The following is a 23,808-nucleotide window of genomic DNA, read 5'->3' on the forward strand; positions in this document are numbered from 1 at the left end:
TTCACAGCAGCAAAGATGTTTCATTCATAAATCTTTAAATTAAATAAATTGAATAGCATATGGCATGAACTTGAATATCACAAATAAAAGAGGTGTGCACATCCAAAATCCAAATTAGGCTCAGATAACAAAACATTTCTGTTGTGTTTCTGTTTAGTTTGTTTTTTCATTGGACTTGTCTTTCTATCATTATCAGTTCAGTTAATTCACCTGTGTCTAGCTAATTATCTGTTCCACCTGTGTTTCTGTAATCAGTGTTCATCAGTGTCTGTATTTAGTTCCCTCAGTTCAGTTAGTCCTTGTCCGTTCTCGTCTATGGTTAGTCATAGTCACGTCGTGTTTGGTGTGTTTAAACCTTCTGCCTGTATGTGCCTACCTGAGTGATTTAGTAAAATTTATGTATTGGAGCCATTGGCCTCTTTGTCTTCTTCAACCTACACCACACCATGACAATGACCAACATTATGACATTTCATTCTGTTCAGTGTGACTTCTGGTGCAAACTCATTTCAAAGAATTGCATAATGTTAAACAAGAATACACTTTAAAAACTTAAAATGAATAACATTTCTGTAGTTGTTTAAACATTTATCATGTTGTATTTATTTTGATCCAAATTCAGACCTTTTATTTTCATTTTCAGCAGCGGTCCGTCAACATCAAATCCCCAAGGGGGTAATCCAGCATCCAGAAAGCGTACCTTCTATGGGGGCATCCATTGGCTAACAAGCCATCACCTGCTGTTAGCATTCCATTGACATTTTGGCGTCACTTTGACAGCGAATAACTTTACATCTGGCCCCGTAGAAGCCGTTTTGAAAAAATAGGCTAACGATTGCGTCATTACCACGCGACTCTCTGTCGCATAGTAGAGAAATTACCGTATAGACAGGAGGAGAAGCTCGCATGCAATCAGGGGAACGTGGAGGCAAAATTACAAAATAATTAATCAGAATACTTACCAAAAGTTGCTCCTGCTCCTAGCTCATGGCCAGCTCCTACTCACACTCTCCGTATCTGCAAGATTCAGAAGGGAATGATTCAGAATTCTCTTGGCACAGCTACTAGAAGGCTTACAACTGTCAGACAGGTTGCTTACGTCACATCTATGTCGTCAAGCTCAGTTTGAGGCTGCGCAGTACGCTCAGCCATCAGGAAAAGAGTGCTTCTAATACGCTCTATGCACTAACGCTGCTGACGTATTTCCGGTAGAATTTCAGCCTGCGTCTTTACTTCCGCATAGCGCGTTCTATAGCGAAGTGTACTTGCGGCAAAACTTTCATAAAATTCATTTTCTCAAAAACGGAGACAACGATTTTAGAAACCAATTCGCTAGTCGGATTTCGCATGATATGAAAGAATACTCACCCTCAAAGTTGACGATGTAGCACGAAATATATAATTTAAAGCCCTTCTCTTTTTTAGAGACAGCTGTGACAGCTAACTGCCTCACAATATTGTTATATCATTCACGTTAACCATTAACCGACGTAATTGAGTGCACTTGTTCAATCCCACGTTGCACTGTAATAACGAGTGTACAACCGATGTACGCTCAACAGCTGTCCGAATTCGCTCATTCCTTTTCATTCACTCCTTCAAGTGAACAGTATTAGTGGACTAAGGTAACATAGGGAACAGTGAATGAGGGTTTAGGGGGCGATTTCGGATTCAGCCATTGGCTCTCGCCCTGAACTAGTGGATCAGGATAATATTTTAAGCGATTAATCACTTAAATTCTGCTCTGTGCAACATATAAAACTATAATAGACTGCCAAAGAGGACTGCGACTGCAACACATCGTCATTTGGACTACTTTTGATACCGCTTTTGACATTTTTCCAATAATAATTCATTATTGTGATTGATTGAGAAGATGTCTTGTCTATCTGTTGTTGTTGTTTTTTTATAACTGTAGTTTTAAGAAATGGTTATGGGTAGATGTATAGGTAGGAGTGGGATTAGCAGCTCAAATTATACTTTTAATGCTATATTATTTTTAAAATTGTCATTTCCCTACATATTTCTGTCCATTACGTTTTATATAGACTATTCTTTTTATTTTCTCTCTAAAATGGTTAAGTATAGGTTTGGGGTAGGGTTAAGGGATCTAATATGTATCTATAAAACTGTAAAAGGGTAATTAGGCTACACACATATCTTTTGATATAAAAGATTTTTTTTAAATTAGTTTTTTAGCTGTAAATATGTAATGTTTACATTTAAATGTTGTCAATGCATCCATATTGTACATTTCAGAATCTATCTAAATGTAAAAAAACGTACGCTTTGTACTGTAAATGTTACGTATTGATACCTACGTATTAACAATGAGGCCAGGGCGATAATACACAGTATTGTGTCTGATGATGACGATGACCGGACACAATAGTGTGTAGCCTATTATCAGTATCATTTTATACTTGCCCATATGTTATCTTAATTCATTATTAGATGCACAGGGAGGGAAGGTTTAGACAATAAGACCTGATAGCATTGAACAGGCAGGGGAGTATCGTCTGTTGTTCCCTCTATATGATTGATTCATCACTTGTTTCTCACTTTCATCTCTGAGCATTGTTGGAACTTTGCATTTCAGCTTTTCTAATGTCACTCTCCTTAGGATGAATTGTTGTTGTATTTCTCATTTGCAAGTCGCTTTGGATAAAAGTGTCTGCTAAATTAATGAATGCAAATATACATGATTGATGGTGCACAAGTTTCAATGCAAACGCTAGAATCAAACCCCACTGGCCTGAGCAAATGTATCACTGCCAAAAATCAGAACGGCACAGTGAATTTATATTTAATTTATGTTTCTAAAAAGTATTTAAATAAATGCAATCACATTCCACTTTTCCAATAAAGTCCTATGTAGGCAGTGTTGGGAAGAATCAGTAACAAAGTAGCATTTTTCAGTAGTGTGACAGCCAAGTGAGCTGAGGAAAGAACTGAGCACAATATCTAATGTTTTCACTGACTAAAAGCTTGGAAATTCAGTTAATTCACACAGTCAATGTTCACACGTGTATCAAGCAATTAAAAAATGTATCATATACAGTACATAAGATGTATATAACACTCACCAAGGCTACATTAGAAAATAAATTTTAAAATTATTAAATATTACTATTTATTTTTCTATTTTCTATAGTTTTAAATGTAATCGATTCCTGTGATGGTAAACCTGAAATTTCAGCAGCCATTACTACAATCTTCAGTGTCACATGACCCTTCAGAAATCATTCTCATATGCTGATTTGCTGCTCATGAAACATTTATTATCAGTGTTGAATTTATTTGAAATAGAAATCTCTGTAACATAAATGTCTTTATTGTTAGTTTTGATCAACTTAATACATTCTTACCGAATAAAAGTATTAATTTGTTTAAAACAATTAAAATAACATTTTTTAACTGTAATGTATACTTAAAAATGTATTACCCCATTAAAATTTAATGTAGCTATCTCACTTTTGTTTGTAGCTTAGTGTAGCTAACTGCTTTTTTGAAAGAGAAGCATAAACTATCTTGTAAATTTATTTTACAGCTAAAGCAACACTGAGTGTGGGGTTAGGATGAGACATAATTCAGATTCACTAACCTCATAAAACACTCCACGGATTGTTAAACAACATAATATATAAGGTATAATCTAATTAAGAGCCGACTGTATGGTGAGTTCATGTGTGTACAAGTAGCAGAGCTGAACAAACATAAGATACTGTACCAATATAAGGCATTTTCAGTAATAATAAAAATTAAAAAAAGTGTTCAAAAAATTATGCAGCTTCAAGTTAAGATAGACTACATAACTTTTGGCCCTCTAGCAATTAAAAAACAAAACTGCATGCATTTTGCGGTAGAACATCGTTTTGGTTGCCCTTCGGCTCAGTGTGATTGTGCGGAATATGACCCTTCACAATAGATAATGCTTTACAATGAACTCTGTTAGAGAGCTACATACATATGGCAATATCTGTTCAATAAAATTGAGTATTGAGTAAAAAAAAACAATCTTACAAGCTCTGTTGCATTCTCTTTTTGCATTCATGCATTTTTTTTTTTCAAACAGGTAAATTTCTGGAGGTTCAAGATTTAGCTGCTCCATGTCAACTTTCTCGCTCATTTCTCTATTTACGGATATGATGAGACACACGGGCGAGTAACGTGTGTATGCTAGGGTGACCATGTTTTAGTTTTCAGAAAAGAGGACGCGGTTGATGGGTGGGGGCATGGTTTGGGGAGGCGTGGTTAAGGGGTGGGGGTGTGGTTGGGGGTGAATGCATAAAAAAATACTTGACAAATGCATTCACAACCTTGCAACTATACATAAAGTAATACATCCTTTCCATTCAATGTTTGGCCCGCAACAATAGAATACTATAAAGCTTTTAACACCTTTTACATGACACTATTTCTTTTTCATGGCCATAGGTTAAAAATCTACTACTAAAATAAAAAATCTACTACACTATTTCAGTAAAAAAAAAATTTCAATCCTCCTGATGTTCTCTTGTAGCCTATACTTTCTTTATGTGGGCTTCTAGGTCGCTAGCACCTTTATCTGACACTGACACGTACGTGCCAGCTTTGCAAGTCATGCATTCTGCTTTACACGGATCCCGACCGAAACGAAAACACGGGAATTTTCTCTGTAAATCATCTGTGAATTTACATTTGGGCTTTTTTTTTTTACGCTGTTAGCTACTTACATCTTATCTCGCACTTGACCGTAAACTGAAGCATCGAGTCACGCTAAAATTCTGTGAACGTAAAGTCCGCCTACTTTGATTTGATTGGTCATTTCAAATATTCTGACATTGACAAGCAGTGACAGACCAATGAGGCTGAGATGAACACACACACACACACACACACACAGGCCTCTGTATTCTGACATGCTCTCTGCTTTCCGCTGCGGATTGAGGAACGCGCTGATTATAACAAGACAGGGCGAAGCCGAAGCCGGTTTCATATGTTTTGTGTGCAAAGGCAAGCGTGTATTTAAAGTACACGCTTAATGGCCCAATGAAAAATAATGAAAATCAGGACATTTTCATCACTGTATAAAAAACAGCCAGGACAGGACGTGAAAACAGGACATGTCCTGGGAAAACAGGACGTTTGGTCACCCTAATGTATGCAATTTCCTGCGAAAGCCATCCCGTCAGGTCTAAAATATAAACACTTATGCCTATAATAGTCTTACCATATGAATCAGGGTAAGACAAAAAACATTTTGGACTGATGATGAATTGACTCATTACTTAAATTTTGTTCATTTTGAACAAAAAGAAATTACATAGTGTGCCTTAAAATAAAAATCCTTAATAGTTTTACTACACTGTGGTTTATTTTGAGAATAGGCAGGCTTCTAAATACCACATCTATACATTCATGTTAGCAATCATCCTGTATAGTCACTTTGTGCTTTTAGTCCTTGGTGATTCTGATTCAATCAGTGAAAGCCCAATAAACAGGGTCACGGGTCAAATTCTTTCCAGAACAATCTTTAGGGGAGGTTTTATCTGCTGCTGGAGGGTAATGGACCTCTTACTGCTTTGTGGTAGATTTATTGACTATCTGAGAACCCCGATGCCCCTGATCAGTCTCTGCACACTACATCTGTCTTCACTCATTATCACACATGCATATGGAGCTTTGCAATCACCCTGTGTCTGCCAGAGTCCATTAGAAGCCAAGTACTCTGGCTCAATCAAAAGCAAGATAACAGACAACTTACATCACACATGAACAATGACATAAGCGATATGCAGAACAACACACTTAAGCGTAGTATATCGGTGTGTGTCTGAAGGTCAGACGGTGTATTTGTATTACTGTTTCACATCGATCCACTCTATCCTCTTATCCTTTCCTCTCTCCACCTCCCCTTCCTATATCAAGAGTTCAAATGCTATGGAGACCACTCAAAGAAAAAGCAGCATTCTACATAATGAAGCGCTGTTTTCAGCTATTCAAGTATAACAGTACTCTAAAAAGTAAAATCATAATGCTTGAACTGAGAGAGCAAGTACATTGATGTTTTGACTGTCTACTCTATCCAAAGACATGACTCCCTTTTAGCAGCGGTTATTTAAATGTGCAAAGCTTTCTAACACATTAGGTTAAATTGTGGTTGTGTTATCTGGGTGTGATAAACCAACCTGCATATTCCCATAACAGAAAAAAGAGGAATCATTTGGAGAGTGTTAAGATACTAATTACATTTGTTACAATTAATAAACAGCTACAATTATATGGTTGGCTGGACACAATTTAGTATTCCTCCATCACGGAGGCGCCGCTGTGAATTTATGATTAGAGGATGTGGAAATAACTATTGCTTAAATTAAAGGGTTAGTTCACCCAAAAAAGAAAATTCTGACATAGTCGTTTCAAACCCATAAGACTTTTTTTGAAATCTGATAGCTTTCTACCTGATGTAACCCATTTTGTTGGTATAAATTATATGTATTTACTATTTAGGTTTATTTTAAATAATACTAAATAATATACAGTATTTGACTTGAATTGGTTCATTTAGATGCTACCAAAAAATGTAAACTTTATTTCCAGGATTCAATCAGACTTTGAATCTCAGATTTTCAATGTTAGCCTATCTCAGACTTTTGGATCCCATTGTATTATAGAAAATTTGGAGCGTGTCATGTTTTTCATGCGTTTCCCCTTTAATTGACACAGTTGCCATGGTTCCCTTCAAATTAGATGAGTTTTGCAGTCCAAATCATTGTGACATAAATTCCGTTCCTGCCTTTACCCTCAATTAACAACAACAACAAAAAAATTCTCCTCAAGGGAGATGTTTATTATTGCTATTTTTCAGGAAACGTCCAACATGGGTGCAAATATTAATAAGGCAGAGATGAAAGATTTAGATCATACGTTTTTGCGGACACTCCTCAAAACACTTGAGGACCTGTGGCGTATCATGATTCATGCACTTGTGGTTGCCCATATGAGGTGACCATGGCAACAATGCTGGAATGTGTACAGAAGGATGTGTTGTCCTCTGTGTGTTCGGTTTTCCTAAAGCACATTCTCTCATTAGCACAGAGAATGTTTTATAGGTGTGTGGGAGGTCTGTTAGCACAGGGACCATGCTTTCCCCTCAATTACCAAATGAGTTTGCACAGGCTCTGGCAACAAACTCCGGAAAACTCTGCGAGGACCCGGCATAAAGTGTGCCAGGATGTATTTAAGGATGAGACACAGAGCTAATAGTATCAGAGCAATATGCAGATGTGTTTTTATGGAGCGGTGTTAATCTAATAAGCAGCAGGGGTAATTATCTTGAGTGCAAGTATGTGTGTGTGCGCGTGAATGGTGTTTTTTAAAGTGTGATGTAGAAGCGATTACACCCAATGGAAGGTTGAAATGTGTTCATGGTGATACAACAGCTGGACAGTCACCCATTAAGAGATCGCCGATCCCCACGTGCACAAATCTCCACACTTGCACAGTATGAGACAGTTGAGATGTGGAATCTGAGTCTAGTTTAGACAGACAAATTACTGTTTTTAATGATCTAGCGCAGGTATGCTGAATAAGGCATTGAGGAGTCTTAATTATCCATATGTTATTTTGCCTAATTCTGAAATAAATGCCAGTGATTGTGGCTGTTTGCTTTGACTCCTCATGTGAATGTTTTCCCTCTGTTGCCTTTGCAGAACATCTGCTAATTATTTTGCAGACAGTACAACATATTAATTCGCCATCATGCCGTAACACCTGCTGTAAAAGAAACTTGCAGAATTTGAAAATCACAGACATGCATGTAATATATAGCATCAAACATTGCTATTTTTAAAACACTAAGAAGGCTCGACACAACATGAAACTTTGCTCGAAGTATCACCAGGGGCTCTACACATGAACTCGAGCATTGAGAACATTGTTTGTGTACATACACAGAGTTTACTAAAAAGAAAGATTTTGAACACGTACTCACTGTAGCTGTGTCCGCCGGCATTTTGACAGTCAAAAATAGTCGATCTCTGAATGCAGCGTAACAGGATTGGACAAGAGTAAAGCTTAGTTCCATATAAATTCACCGATAATTTGTTGTTTTGTTGTTAGTGAAAATCAATAGTGACCTTGTATTTGAAAAAGGATGCTCATATAAGAAGCAAGTCATTTTCGGATTCATTTCAAAATTCATTCACATTCGGAGATCGACTATTTTTGACTGTCAAAATGCCGGCAGACACAGCTACAGTGAGTACGTGTTCAAAATCTTTATTTTTAGTAAACTCTGTGTACACAAACAAAGTTCTCAATGCTCGAGTTCATGTGTAGAGCCCCTGGTGATACTTCGAGCAAAGTTTCATGTTGTGTCGAGCCTTCTTAGTGTTTTAAAAATAGCAATTTTTGATGCTATCATAGAAGTGCCCCAAGCACCCCCCTTCAAAAGGCAATTTGACCGAAAACGAAAATACGGTCAAACTTAAAAGTGGCGTTTCCATTTTAATTATGCTTTTAAACGAAAGTTCACCTCAGGTAGATTAACAAAAAGACCCTAGGTTGCATTTAGGCAACAGTTATCCTTTAAGCCTTGTCTGTGAAACCAGTGGATAGAGACATTTAAAACCCCTCTGCGACAAGGTATTGTTGAAATTGCTTTCACATTAATGCTCTTTCACGCCCGCATAATTGTTTCGCTGATTAACTTGCCATGCTTGCATGTTTTAATTAAACACATTTTCAGGATTTATGCCCTTTCATTTATTTATCTCCCATCTTACAAATGGTCACCTGGGGCATATTTTTTGGTGGAATTAAATGCGGTTTAATTATTTTCACAGGAAGAAATTGTTCATAAACATTCACACGTGTAGGTTTGTTGAGCGCGCCCTTATGTTTAAAGTTTCTTGCATGTTCTTTTGTTTGTTGGTTTTTGACACTCACATTCTGGCAGATCCAATGCAATAAACAAGACAGATGCAATAACCATGATGCAAGAATTGCAAGATAAAAATGTTCTCGTTTCAAAGGTTGGCTCTCTTCGTGGGGGGGGGGGTCTCACCCTAAGGTCTCACTCTTTAGTTATTTCTCTTGAATGAGCAGGAAAAACATACGGCCTCTGTTCAAATGGCGAAACTGCTGTTCGGTTGGTTACCAGAGTAAAACTCCAAATATTAATGAGCGAGTGAAATCAGACAACTGCTATGAGCACTGGTGCATGATAGGTAATTAGTGGTGAATGGTTATAATAGGTAATTAGCATTGATATTAGTATTCCTCGTTTAAATACTACTCCAAAAGACCAAATGTTAGCAAGTAATTAGTCACGCACAAATCATATGGCTTTATGAGGAAAAGTGGGCTTGTATTTGTTTTGTATTTGGCAATGCCCTAGTGACTTAGAACACAACAACATCCTAGCAACTACCCAGAACACTCTAGCAACCACTTAGCAACAGCCTAGCAACCATCCAAACATTGTGCTGGCAATTTTTTCATTGGAAAGCACCACTCAAAAATGTATTAAAATATCTGTTCACAAGTTTGGGGTCAGGAATTCTTTTTCTTTCTTTTTTTAAGAAATAATAATGAATTAAATTGATCAAAAGTGACATTAAAGACATATAACGTTATAATATTACAAATAATTTCTATTTCAAATAAATGTTGCTATTTCACTTTCTATCATGAAACTTTTTTTTTATAAAATGTATGACGCTTTCCACAAAAATACTTCACCCAATAATGAAAATTCTGTCATTAATTACTCACCGTCGTGTTGTTCCAATCCAACCCTGTAAGACTTTCGTTCATGTTAGAAACACAAATGAAGATATTTTTAATGAAATATTCTTCTTCTTCTTCTTCGGTGTTTTACAGCAGTTGACGTCCATAACGTTAATTGCATTACTGCCACTTTTTCAATGAAACCTGAGAGCTCAGTCCCTCCATTGACAGCCTATGCAACTCAACTGTTACTTTCAAGCCCCAGAAACGTCATCATTTTATCATCATTAAAGTAATCCATGTGATTTGTCTTCAGTGGTTTAACCTCAATTTAATGAAGCGACGCGAGTGCTGCTTTGTTTGCGCAAAAACAAACATTTTACTTTACCACAACGCGCTTTCACGAGAGCACCACGGCGCATGCGTGTTGTGTTGCCGCGAGAGCAGACAGATCAACAAAACACGCATGCGCGCGACCACCAGATGGCACCTGCGTGTTAGAGAGTTATGGCTGACACGCGAGAGTAGACGTTGTTGCGTGAACGCGCGTTGTAGATTCATATTTTGTAAATTATGTGGTAAATTAAGTTTTTTGGGCAAACAAAGCACTCACGTCGCTTCATAAAATTGAGGTTAAACCATTGAAGTCACATGGATTACTTTAATGATGGCTGTCTGTCAATGGAGGGACAGAAAGCTCTCAGATTTCACTAAAAAGATCTTCATTTGTGTTCGGAAGATTTGGTTTGGAACGACATGAGGGGTGAGTAATTAATGACCGAATTTTTATTTATTGGATGAACTAATCCCCTTTCAAGAGGCACAACTGTCATATCATAATAATAAAAAGAAGAAATGCACCAAATCAGTTTATCAGAGGCAGAAAGGCTGAATAAAATTCAGCTTTCATGCCATCATAGGATTTTTTTTTAATAGATTCAAATAGAAATCAGTTATAATATTTCACAATTTGACATATTTTAACTGTATTTTTGATCAAATAAATGCAGCCTTGATGAGCATAAGATACCATTTATAAAATCTTACCAACCCCAAAGCTTTCAATTTGCAGCATAGTAGAAAATTCATGGTATGTTTTCGCTTACATTTGGATTTCTGTTTGGGGGCCTCCAGGCACACATGGTGGTAGGAGTAAGGCAGGTGGTGGGGATTGCTGAGTTTAGAGAATGGTGAGTAGATGCACAGTAGTTCAATAGGACAGACGGCCTTATGGTTTTGGCAGTGCACCCGTTTCCTCTGCACACTCAGGCTCAGTAAAAGTCTGCAGCTGCACAACATTTCTAGCTTCACATTGAATAATGGATGAGAACACATACTGGAGAACCAACCTAAATCCTCAACAGGTCTTCCTTGTGCTCAGACACTCTAAACTTGACAATATTGGGTATTTGAGAGCTCTGGCTTCCATGTTGAGAGCTATTAAATCTGCTTTAAATCAAGAACAATTTGGTGCAGCTATGTGAATGATTTCATCTGGACCTATTGTAAGTAAAGAGTAGAACAGCAACAGAATTCCTGCGATTTACTGGCATTCTGAAAACTGGCTGTTGAGGCACTTTTGGATAAATGCCTTTGATGGCTCAGAGGGCGATGCAGCACCTCTGGGAACTAAGTGAAATTGAGTGGATCTCAACATGAATCATGTTCCAACGGTCATACACGTTGAAATGAGGTGTTATAGAAGATACACACTATTCTTTTGGGAGGAATTATGTGATGCAGCAAGTATGATGTGGTGTTTTTGTTTGTTTTTGTTTTTCTATGAGAAATTAAATTGGCCATATCTCACAAGTCAACATTGAAACTTTTTTTATTAGCTAAACTACGGTGGCCGAGAGAGCTCAATGCGATGCAACTGAAGAAAACGCATGCAAATAGAAAAACACCCGCAAATTAAGAAAACATCTTCATCAGTTTTACAACACAAGTATGCTCCAAATACTCACAACACAATACAGAAACACACTGCAAAAGTTCACAACACAACCAAATACAGAAACGCCCTGCAAAAGTTCACAACACAACCAAATACAGAAACGCCCTGCAAATAGCACAGAACACAACGGAAATGTTTCCAGGGGACCCAGCTCAATGTCTAAGTTTTTGTAGCCTAATTTTATTTTATTTTACTTTTTTTTTTCTTGCAAAACATACAGAGATGACATGTTTATGAAACACAATGTTGTATACAATATACAAAATGTATTAACAATATGTTCATCAGAATACAAATCAGAAAAGAAGAGTTAACAAAGAGCTGAAAAAAGGATAGAGAAAAAGGACGATATTAATCTATAGGCTACATTAGTTACATTGTAAAATTTTTGTCATGTCATGTTATGTTTAAATAAGTTTCATAAATGGTAGGTAATGCAGGGTCCAAAGATGAGACGGCAAGTTTTAAAGTTGAGACAATGACACACAGATATATAATTTTTGTATAAAATGTATATTTATTTGCAACAGTTATGTTAACAGCAATAATAAGAAATTTATGTCATCAGAACAGCTATTCAGCTGATGGACACTGTGCTGCGTTGTCATGGGAACATCCCAGGTGAAAATACTGAGGAAATGATGTTGTCTTTCGTTGCTCCCTTCGCCAAGTGCCTTCCAAACGGCTACATAATGGCATACAAGTGCCCTGCTCACTCCAAAGTCCCCACCTCAAGGGCTCTGCCCTTCTAAGGGTGTAGGGCATAGCAATGCTCATTAACAATAAGCATGTCCCAGTCGGATTCGTCACTTATTGGGGTCCCCTGGATACATTTCCGTTGTGGTGCTATTTACAGCTTGTTTCTGTATTTAGTTGTGTTGTGAACTTTTGCAGTGCGTTTCTGTATTTGGTTGTGTTTTGGGTATTTGGAGAACACATGTTGTAAAACTGATGAAGATGTTTTCTTAATTTGCAGGTGTTTTTTCTATTTGCATGTGTTTTCTTCAGTTGCAGCGTGTTGAGCTCTCACGGCCACCGTACTAAACAGTTATATGAATTTAATGCGAGACACTACAGGTGAATAGGGTAAAAAAATCTATCTATTTAAATAATAGATATCACCATGAAACTTCCTCAGTTGATTACTTACACAAGTATGTAAAAAAAATGTATTACAAGTTTTAGAAATGTGTATGTTTAATTATGCAAATTAGGCATTATCTCATTAAATATGCACGATTTTGCATATATTTTCGGTAGATAGATCTGAACATATGATAAAGCCAGGTGCAAAATTCTTTTTTCATTTTGTTTACACACAAGATGAAAATAAAAACTCAGAGGGATTTCAGGATATATGCTTTCATTACCTAGGGAATCAAAATATACTGTCCATAGCCATAAAAAATTGATTTCCACCATATTTTTTTTATTAAAATGTCACATAAATCAGGCCAGGAATGATTTATTAACAAATCCCTCTGAAAATATCTTCAGAATACTGTTAAGTGTATAACTGGAAAGTTTGGTGTACATAGGTGCTACATAGGCTGAGATGTTTGTACTGGAGTATGACAAAAAACTCATTTTGAGAAAACGGCAGTTAAAGATTTAAATAGCTCTAAATGAGAAATCGTCATTAGCTTTAAATCCCCCTTTGGACATTTCACGATTGGTTACTGATAGAAAGGAAATGCCCATATTTGGGTTACATAGCGTTGTGCAGGAGACTCGGAGCTTTACAGCGATACCGGTCATGACAGACTTCAGTAAACAGACGGATCTCGGCGTGTCGCGTTGTAATGCTAACTTCCTGGTAAATTCGGGAGAAACTTACTGCCGCAAGTAAACAAAATGTAATAAAATAAACATCTTAATGTATATTTTCAACGTTTTCTTTATAGCAGCTTGAAAGAACACATATTGAAGGAGTAAACTAGCCCAAAATCTCAAAACTGACCACTGCATGAAAAATCGATGTTTTTGCCTACCGTGTCTCGCCTTAAATTCACTTTAATTCTTACTTACAAAACGCTGGTATAGTTGTTACAAGCTCAGTGATGGAAACAATAAGGTTGCTAGTTCAATCCGTGCAAAGTGCGAGCTATAGGCTATCGCCATTGAGTCCTTAAACGGATAGACACAAAAATACTGTCATTTACTCACCCTCATGTCATGTCATTCAGAACCTGTTTGACTTTCTTCATTTTGGGTTAGGGAACACAAAAGAAGATATTTTTAAGAATGCTAGTAACCACAGAAGAAAGTCGTACGTATTTGGGACGACTTGAGGATGAGTAAATAATGACAGAATTTGAATTTTTAGGTGAACCATAAAGAAAAGACTTAATCAGGTTTTTTTCAGGGGAATGTGCCTACTACTGGCTAAAAGTGAAACTTTAAACACATTTTTACACAGTTATTCTCCCACATATAACTGTTATATACAAGGAAAGAGCCTCAACTGAGCTTCCGAGATGCTCCATAAAGTGCAGTACATTAAAACAGCTGCAGGTGTGTTATTTTTCAAAAATAATGAAGTGTGATGAACAAGCAGAGCAGGTTACCAAAATACTAGCAGGTGCACAGCATGAGTCATAGGCTCTTTTATAAACATTGTTAAGAACATTGAAAAATTCTGAGCTAATATGACAGCAATTATATTCAAGCACAGCTATGCCAAATTTCTTAGGGCTTTGTTGTGTTGTTTCTATGCAGATATCTAATAAACAAATAATATGCTCATACCATACAGCTGGAATCTCCACCTGCCAAACAGTAATAACAGGTCCCAACAAGATAATATTAATGTAGTGATGTGCAAAACTACATGTTTTCAAAATAAACTAGACTAAAAGACATGTTGGCTAATCTGTCTTAAGAATGTTCTGTATACTTAAGCTTCACCCAACCCTGACCAAGCATTTTTAGGGGGCATTGACATATTGTGTTCTAGCTAAATGTGGTTGTTTAGAACAGAATACAGGCATCTCAAGACATTTTGGACTATTTTGACATATAAAGACAACATTTCTGAGGGAGTTTGCAATGTGAAAACTTACTAACAGCTAAATTAAGGATGGATGGATGGATGGATGGATGGATGGATGGATGGATGGATGGATGGATGGAGATGTGCAACAAAATTACAGCCTCCTTGAGAAATTCTCTATTCTCAGGGCTTGTTTATCCCTCATAATAACCAAGAGCTGCTGTATCAGCATGTCCTCGAGATAGTTTCTAAAACCACTACATAATCATTATTTGATCAATTAGATCTTAAGCCTCTCTGTTTGGATCATGAGTTGTTAAAGCCTTCAGGTGAACCTCAGGCCCTGCAATGCTGATTTCAGAACTAGTGTGCTCTTGTATGCAAGTGTTGTGGACATATGTTGTGTTCTCGGTGTCCCTATTACCCTATGCTAAATTCTACTCTCTGTTGGCGCCTGGCTTCTCTCCTAAGCGGGAAGGGTAAATATAAAGGCACCTAAATTATGCATGATGCGCATGAAAATGTCAGGGCTAAATTCAGTATTTCTTCCATTGTCTCCCTGGCATTTCAGTGTTTTATGCATTTTATAATTAGGCAGAGGCTCCAGAGGGAATGGAGAGCAATAAGACTGTGTGCATTGCTATAGCTGTCTGGGGGGTCACTACTCAGACCCTGGGTTTATTTGAAAGGCAAATTTCAAAATGAAGTCAGTCAAGGTATTTTAGAATGAAAGGTTGTCCATCTGTTGTTGCTCCTTCAAATGTGGCAAACGGCATGTAATTGGTGCAATACTGCTAGATGAAATTTGTGATGGTAGTAGCATTATAATAAAGCGAGTCAGTAGCCCTTTCACACATACAGTCTTTGCTGGTAAATTATCAGTAAATTACCAGTAAGAGATTATGTGTGAACAGGACCTTTTAAAAAATACAGGTAAATTGGTCCTGGATATATGTAATTTACTTACAATATTTGTGCAAAAAGAGTAATTATCAAGCATGTTTTTTTGGAAGTTACAATAAAAAATGAGCAAAGCGTTCTGTGAATGATAAAGGCCCTATTTTGACCATATTTTAGATAAAGTTGTTACTCTAAATGTGACAAATAGCATGGCATTTACCTCTCTCAGGGAGCAAGCATTGATGAATGCGTTCTGTGTACAAATGCCATTCATCAGGTATTGAGCACTGTTAATTTAATGTATTATATTTTGGCTCTTATATTTGCCTATCTGTGTTGGCATTTGCCATTAAAAAAAATAAAAAATTTGTGTACAGTTAAGTGTGCATATACAGTGACAATTAAATTTGATTTTACTCTTGCTCTCTTTTAATACACTATACATTCAAAGGACTGTCAATTTAATGTTAATTTAATGTAATTGATTATTTTTTTTAAATAACAATAACAAGGAATTCAGTTATAAGGGATTCTCAGGCCATTTGCGAAATTTGATTGATTAATTTAATGAATCATGCCATTACTAATTTGAATATTTTTTAATTGATTGACAACCCTAATATTTAGTAGTTTTATATTGATACTAATATTAATATTAAATATATAACAATACTTTTTTCTTTTCTTTTTTTACTGTCTGTTACTTGTTTTTTCACTTACAGAAATGGCACCAGAGCTGGTCACTTTATTACAGAACTATGAAGAAGAAAATTAAATCAGAAAAAAAGGCAATGGGATTAATCGCTAGAAAGAAAAAACAAACAAAAATGATGAACGATATTAAAAAGAAAAAAGGAAATGCAATAACACGGAATTTGATGTATCAAGATGAGGCAATGAGAGGATTGTAGAGTTATAAAACAAAGGAGATGAGAGGAGCAGAAGAAATATATTTTGCTGAAAGAATAGGGATAATTACATTTTGTATATTAGAACTACACGACTGAGTGAGGAAAGATGTTCTTGGAGGAAGCGATGGGGGGCGGGGGGGGGACATGGGGAAATCATCTCTGGGTGACCTGATGGCCATTCCTAGTTTAATGAATTGTGCCGAAGAAGGCTTTGCTGGGTAAATGGAACTTATTACTGTACATACCATGAGGTCGTAGATACTGTGTATATGGTTATTGCCTATATCGAGACCTGTTTTATGTTTCATACTATCTGTTCGTCTCTAATTGCCTTTTACAAAAACTACCAATAGTCCCTTGCTGCAGTTAGGAATGCATGCAAGGTAGTTCATACATCATTAGGAACCCAAACCTGCATTTAGTCCTTCAGAAAATTAATTTTTATCATGGATTTGAAGAAGGATTAAAGGAATGCCAGGGAATGGAATTAACCCCTGTATGGAACTAATCGTTTGATATAGTCTATGCAGTGGTGCATGAAGACATTGCCTCTTTCAAAGCCGATGTCTATCTGTGCTTTACATAATCTATGCAAACTCATTAATATAAGCATCCCTTGTAGCCCTTGGTCAAATGTCAAACATTATTTTCAGACTTGCATTTTTCCCAATACTGCTGCAATACATGTGCATAGAGAATCTGTGAGACAATGGTTTAAAATTGAAGATTTTTGTCTCATATACAGTCAGAGATTATTAGAAAATACTAGACCGCTGTGTTAACTATAATTAACATACTTGCTTTAGGATCCCACACAAAAGAAAATTGTTATGTATATATGCTGATCCTCAAAGTGTTACCTTCGTCTTCTCTTCTTGTCTGTTCAGGTCAAAGGGATTGGCAGAAGAATGCTGGCGCCAGGTGCCCAGGGGCAGGATGGCGTTGTGTTGGCTGAGAGCTGCAGTTGTTAGATGGTTCCTCTTGATGCTCCTGTGGCACTGGGCACCTCTGGGCCCACTGAGCTGGTTTCTGGCTCTGGCTGAGCGTCTGGACCAGAAGACCTCACCGTTCTCTTCCATCTCCGGCCGGAGCAGCGGCCAGCTGGACTGGCTCCTTTCTGATAAAGGGCCCTTCCATCGCTGTCCAGAATACACTGAGTTCAAAGAACGCTTCCAACAAGGCTTCTCCACACGCTATAAAATCTACAGGTTTGTGCTGTGATGATTATATTATTAGTTAAAAAATACTGCATATTCAAAATTGACTTGTGAGCAAAATCGGGTCCCATGACAGATTCAGAGAAACCTGCGTGAAAATAAATGAAGACTTCAGATGCAAAAACCTCTAAGTCCCATCTGAAATTTTCTTCTAGAATGATCATTTTTATCAAGCTTGTATGTTTATGTTCAGTTATTTCACTTTAATGGCAATGAAAATGACCTACAGTATTAATTGTCATTAAAGTGAAATTACTGAACTTCAACATACAAGCTTGAAAAAAATGCTAATTTTAGAAGAAAATTTCAGATGGCACTTAGAGGCTTTTGCATCTGAAGTCCTCAAATATAAAATCAACTAAAATTCAATAAAAAAAATTCTCAGCTCCACTATAGTATGTAGTAAATATTATTACAATTGAAAAAAATATATATTTTAAATTGTAATTTAAAATACATTTCTATATTTTAATATATTGTGATAAATGTGATATATTGTGATATAAATGTGATTTATTCATGTGATGGTAATGTTGAATTCTTCAGTGTCACATGATCCTTCAGAAATCATTCTGATATTCTGATTTGGTGCACAGAAACATTTATTATAATTATTATTATTATCACAGATGAAAACAGTTGTGAAACAGTTGGAAACCGTGATACATATTTTACAGGATCTTTGACAAATTTGATGAATATAAGTTCAAACAAACATAACTTATTTGAAATAGAAATAATTTGTAACAATGTAAAAGTCTTTAATATCACTTTTGAACAATTTAACCCACCCCTGCTTAATAAAAGTGTTAATTTCTTTAAAAAATCTGAACAACCCCAAACTTTTGAATGATAATGCTAATTTTACCCCATAAGTGGAAATCTGATTACAAATGGGATGTTTTGCTGGCAAAAAAAAAACACTTTATTGAGAAAGTGTTTGTGTGTAAATTGCAGTGCATCAAATCATAAATTACATAAATTATTCTAAATGAATGAATCAAACCTACTGACAAGTCCTAACAATTTCTGATGCAGTTTTCCATGCGTTATTCTTTTATTACATCTCTGCAAGTGGGGAGAGAAAAATAATGTATAATGGTGAAATCACTCATAGTAATGTTAGAGAAACAAAAAAAATCTTGAAGGTTGATTATGGTAAACCATGTTAAATGGAGTTGACTACACTAGGTAGGTGAAAACATTATAAAACTACCTTGAGAAATTATAATTAATAATAAAGATAAATGATTGTTAATGAAAGGTGTTTGAATTCTGGATTTCTGCACAATAGTGTGGGGACAGATTGTGTGAAGACAAACTGACCTTTCATCAGTCTTGTGATGGATCAAATAAAGCACAGTGAGAAGACCTGACAACATCATATCTGGAGAAAATGAAAAAATAAAAAAATAAAAAACTGACATCTCAGTTGTGATGATGTCGATCTATTGCAGATATCATTAAGTGGACAGGTTCAGTCACATTATAGAAAAGGCCATAGTGCATGTAGAGAAGACTTCATCTTCTCTGATGCTGTCTGCAGTTACTAAAACCAACACAACAGAACGACATAATGTTTACATAGTTGACAGTGTCCATTTACATCTGCACTGACCCATAAACGATGATGCCCTAGTAAAAGACCCCCTTCCTAAAATATAAATGAAGCTATATATTCACTTAAATTTATACTGTGAAAAATAAAGATTGTAACAAAGGCACACATTTGATATCAACTTCTAAGGGCTGTATTCTTGCAGAAGTTTGAATTGGTGCCTTTTGTAGTAAACAAACGTGGATACTTTGTATAAAAGTTTATCCACTCTAGCTCAAAAATTCAGTGAGTTACAGATGAAGTAAAAAGTGTCACAACCATACCCAGTCTCCCCTATTCAAATAGAAAATGGTTATTTAAAATTCTAATAATATTTTACAATATTACTCTTTTACTGTATTTTGAATCAAATAAATGCAGTCTTGGTAAGCATAAGAGATTTCTTTCAAAAACATTTTTTACCCCAAACTGTTAAATTATGTCTGTCAATAAATGATTTGTCTTATACATTATTACACAATTTTTCGTGGTTTGAAAACCCCTGCACTACACTACGCCATCTAGTGTAGTAAATGTTCCCTGGGAATCAAACCTGTGACCTTGCTGACACGGTGGTGATTATTCAGCTGTTGACCAGTTTTAATTACATGCACACCACCTGCCGCTAACATCATTCATTCAGTATATCGATCGCTACACATGCATTCCAGTCTATGTCAAAGGCACATGCACAATGGGAAGGAAAGGTGTGTTTTGGTGCTTTACTGTGGCTGACCTCAGCTCCGCCAGGGGAGTTTGGCCTTTTTGCCTGCTTCCTTTGACCCCCGCCGGCACATGGCCAACTCTGTCCAACTCTCTCTCCGCTCGTCGAATTCAGAACCCAGCATGCCTACAGCAGCTGGGCAGAGAAAGGCCCACGGAACTGTGATGGACTCAGTGAGGGGGAGACGAGCCTCTGCCAGCCCTGTTTGAAAGGCTGTCCTGCAAGCCAAAGAGTCTGTGTGGGTGTTTGGGTGTAGGCGAGTCTTCTGTATGTGCCTCAGTTCAGATGCATTGTGTAAACAGCATCATTGAACTCACACTAAGAAGATGTGACTTCAGCTGGTCACTGCATTGGCCCTTTGATATGATAACAGATCAGAATTTCCAAGAAGAGTGTTGCACATCACAAGAGGAGAACACCAGCAGGCACTGTACCTTTTACTGCTTCCTTGGGCACAGCTCCCCTCTGGGGGTTAACAATGCACCAAAGGATCCCCGGCAGAGTGAATTCTATGCTCTTTAGTCATACTGCCAGCTCCGATGGGGATTTTTTTTTTCTGTTGTGAATGGAAAGAGATGTGTGCTTGCAATAGTTTTCTTTGTTCCAAAGTTTTAGCAGTAGTTACATTCAGAAGTTATTGAATATGAAAACCTCTTTGAGCTCTATGAAAAGAAATTCATAATACTGGTTTACATTTACAAGTCATCTGCTTCAGAGATTAAAAAGTGCTATTTATTATGTATTTTGATGTACTGAATGCAAATATGACAATTAAAGCAAGTGATTGGCTACTTTTTCCAAGATATTTAAGTTTTTACATTGTCTATGTATATGTATTGTGTAGATAGGCTACGTGTCACCTGTCCTGTTCATGTAACACTTTAAAAATCTGCAAAAGGGTCATATAAATCAAATGGAAATGAAACAAAAGGCAAAAAAACTATAATGTACATAGTTTAGTCCTGTTCAGTGTCTACTCTACGCTTCTTTGCTTGTCTCTTGTATTCATTAAATGGAGCATCTCTTGCCACTGTCCAGCAGTCTGCGAGGATTGATGGGCTCAATTTGCTCCATTTGAAGTTACCTGCACCGTTCACACAAGTATGAGGCATCTCTGCTCACTTTGGCCAAACAGAAATATGTCCCTTTGCACAATTAAACACCGACATATAAGACAGCACAGCACCGTATGACTGGGTGTTCAAAACTCAGTTCCTGGAGGGCCAAACACAACCCTGCAGAGTTAAACATACCTGATCCAGCTCATCAAGTCCTTCAGGTTTATTTGAAAACTACAGGCATGTGTGTTGTAGCAGGGTTGGAAATGAACTCTGCAGGGCTGTTGCCCTTCAGGAATTGAGTTTTGCACCCTTGCTGTATGATTTCTAGAGCTGATATAGGGCAATATGTAAGCTTTGTTGTTGTGATTGCATCATCCATGACTTAGGAATAACATGATGGCATTCATATCATGTATGATGCAATACCAACTTCAGATTGCATCATTCATTGTTTTGCCTAAAAAGCAAGTACTGTCCATAGTCAGAGATTTATTCATAGATCCCGTCAGATGTATTTTAGTTATTTCTGGTTAAAATTGAAATCCCTTCCCTTTATTACTCACTTGTCATCTGCCAATCCCAAGTCAAGCTTTGTGTACTGACCCAATAGCATATCTTGAAAACTAGGGCCAATCAACAATTTTAAGGATAATTTTGAAGTTTGACCACATGTATTTCAGAAGCATTTTGGCTGTAGACCAGTGTAATCAAAACGTTTTGTTTTAAATTTGCTGGATGTCTCATCCCAAACAATGGATTTCCAAAAAATAGATTGTGATATTTTTTGTTATGTATCACAATAACAGACAATAACAGATCAAAATATCAAATGGTGTTTGCAGTAATTTTCTTCTTATGTTGCACTGGCTGATATGGTAGATGTTTTGAATTTACCACCACAGAAATTTAAAGGTTTCCAGTTACTAATGTCAAAATGCTTTACTGCTCACTTTCATTAGTATGTTTAATTTATGGTAATATTTGACAGTTATGTTCAATTCATTAACATTATTTCATGCATTATGTATCATGAAGTAACAATGAATGAAGGCACAGCAATTAATCTAGGTTCACATTGATTTCTACATATACAAACGCTTTTTTGTATAAATGTAAATAAGTTAAATGAATTAACATGACTTGATAGGTTATGAATATAATGACTGACTAATGAGCAATATATTTATAAATTAACATTAATCCAGATTAATACATTTTCAAGTTCATCATACCCAATACACTAACGAATGTTAACAAATTTAACGTTATTTAATGTTATAGAATTTATTTCACAAGCAATTTAGTTACATTTTTATTTATTTTAGATTGTTCATGTATTATTTATTTATAATTTTTCAGCACCATTCATTTATGCGTAAAACTGGACTAATTCAACTTTAAAAGATTTGGACAAGGAATACTACAAGTACTACTACAAGTAACATTTATGACATGACGCACGACCCTTCCCATGTGGAGCCTTGAGATGATGTGTTAGCTCCCATTCGTGCTATTATCTGTAGACCATCACACCATTGGTGCTGCACAAGGTGACGGCAATGACGACCAGCAGGGAGCTGCTCCGTTGGGATTTAGTAACCTGGTAGCAGCTGGTTTCTAAAGGCAACGAGTATCTGCAAAAGAAATCAAGCACAAAGACATGTGTAAACCATAAGCAATTGAGATGAAATGTTATGTTTTCATTAGACATGTGCCGGTATTCGGTAATGCGATAAATCGCGGTAATGAATATGCACGATATTGTTATCGCGGGCACTTCAAAATACCGTGAAAAATAATAGATCAGAATTTATATTTATAGAACGCGCATTAACTTATTTTCCATCAACCGCTTAAACAAACACTGCATATGCTGCGCGAAACACGTGCGCACTCTGATGTAAACAATCCCCACATGTAGAAGCCCTGTGTGCATGCAGCGCAGTGCACTAATGTAAACAATCCTCATATGGAGAAGAAGCATGGCGGAAGGAGGAACGCTGCCGACGATTTATCCATAGACAGTAAAATAAAGGATTTATCCCCCTTCTAAAAGCAGGGCTGCCAACTTCAGCATGAGACTCACGCAATTTAACGTACACTTTTCACACGCTCTCGCGCCACACATCCATTTTCTCACGCAGAGAAAAAACACGGAGCAAAGAGGACACGGAGATCGACAGACTAGACAGAGCAGGTTACTTTTGATATGAAAAAAATTCTCAGCTCTCAGGTTCTGTCCATTTTATTACGAAATTCAGACAATAAATACCGTTTTGGCGCTTGTAAATGTGACGTGACCGATCGCTGTAGTGCCTCAGTTCAAGTAAACCGATCATCTGTTACTTTTTATTTAAAGATACAGTACAACTTACCGAAAGGTATATGCCTCATACATAATATCGATCAATCAGTGTTTTTCAACCACGAAAAGAGGTCAATAAAACTGCAGGTGAACAATTATGTCACAGAACGTTACATTTACCTCAGGAAAGCCATTTAATGACCAACACGTTAGTTGACTAGAAAAAATAGCTATAGAGAGGAGTATTTTGCTAAATATATGCACTATATTACTTTTGTATTATATTTTTACTTGTGTCATAATTGTTATTATAATGAAAACCAAATTATATTATTTAATTTAATTTGTTAATTTTTAACCTTTAATAATACCAGCTGACAGGGCTCTCTGTATGTTTACAACATTATGTGAGATATATTTTTTCTTGAGA

The 23,808-nt window shown here is 36.5% G+C and overlaps 1 protein-coding gene across 1 annotated transcript in view; it reads left to right on the top strand.

Moving 5' to 3' along the window:
- The window catches only part of brinp2 (bone morphogenetic protein/retinoic acid inducible neural-specific 2), a 92,314-nt gene that overhangs the window by 16,814 nt on the left and 51,692 nt on the right, over nucleotides 1-23,808 (top strand). Inside the window, exon 2 of the mRNA XM_084119030.1 lies at nucleotides 17,362-17,682. Coding sequence (XP_083975156.1) covers nucleotides 17,411-17,682 — 272 coding nt within the window. The 5' untranslated portion in view covers nucleotides 17,362-17,410. The remainder of the gene's footprint in view (nucleotides 1-17,361; nucleotides 17,683-23,808) is intronic.

The sequence above is a fragment of the Abramis brama genome, assembly GCF_963993115.1.
Source record: "Abramis brama genome assembly, chromosome: 7".
In the NCBI taxonomy this organism is placed as follows: Eukaryota; Metazoa; Chordata; class Actinopteri; order Cypriniformes; family Leuciscidae; genus Abramis; species Abramis brama.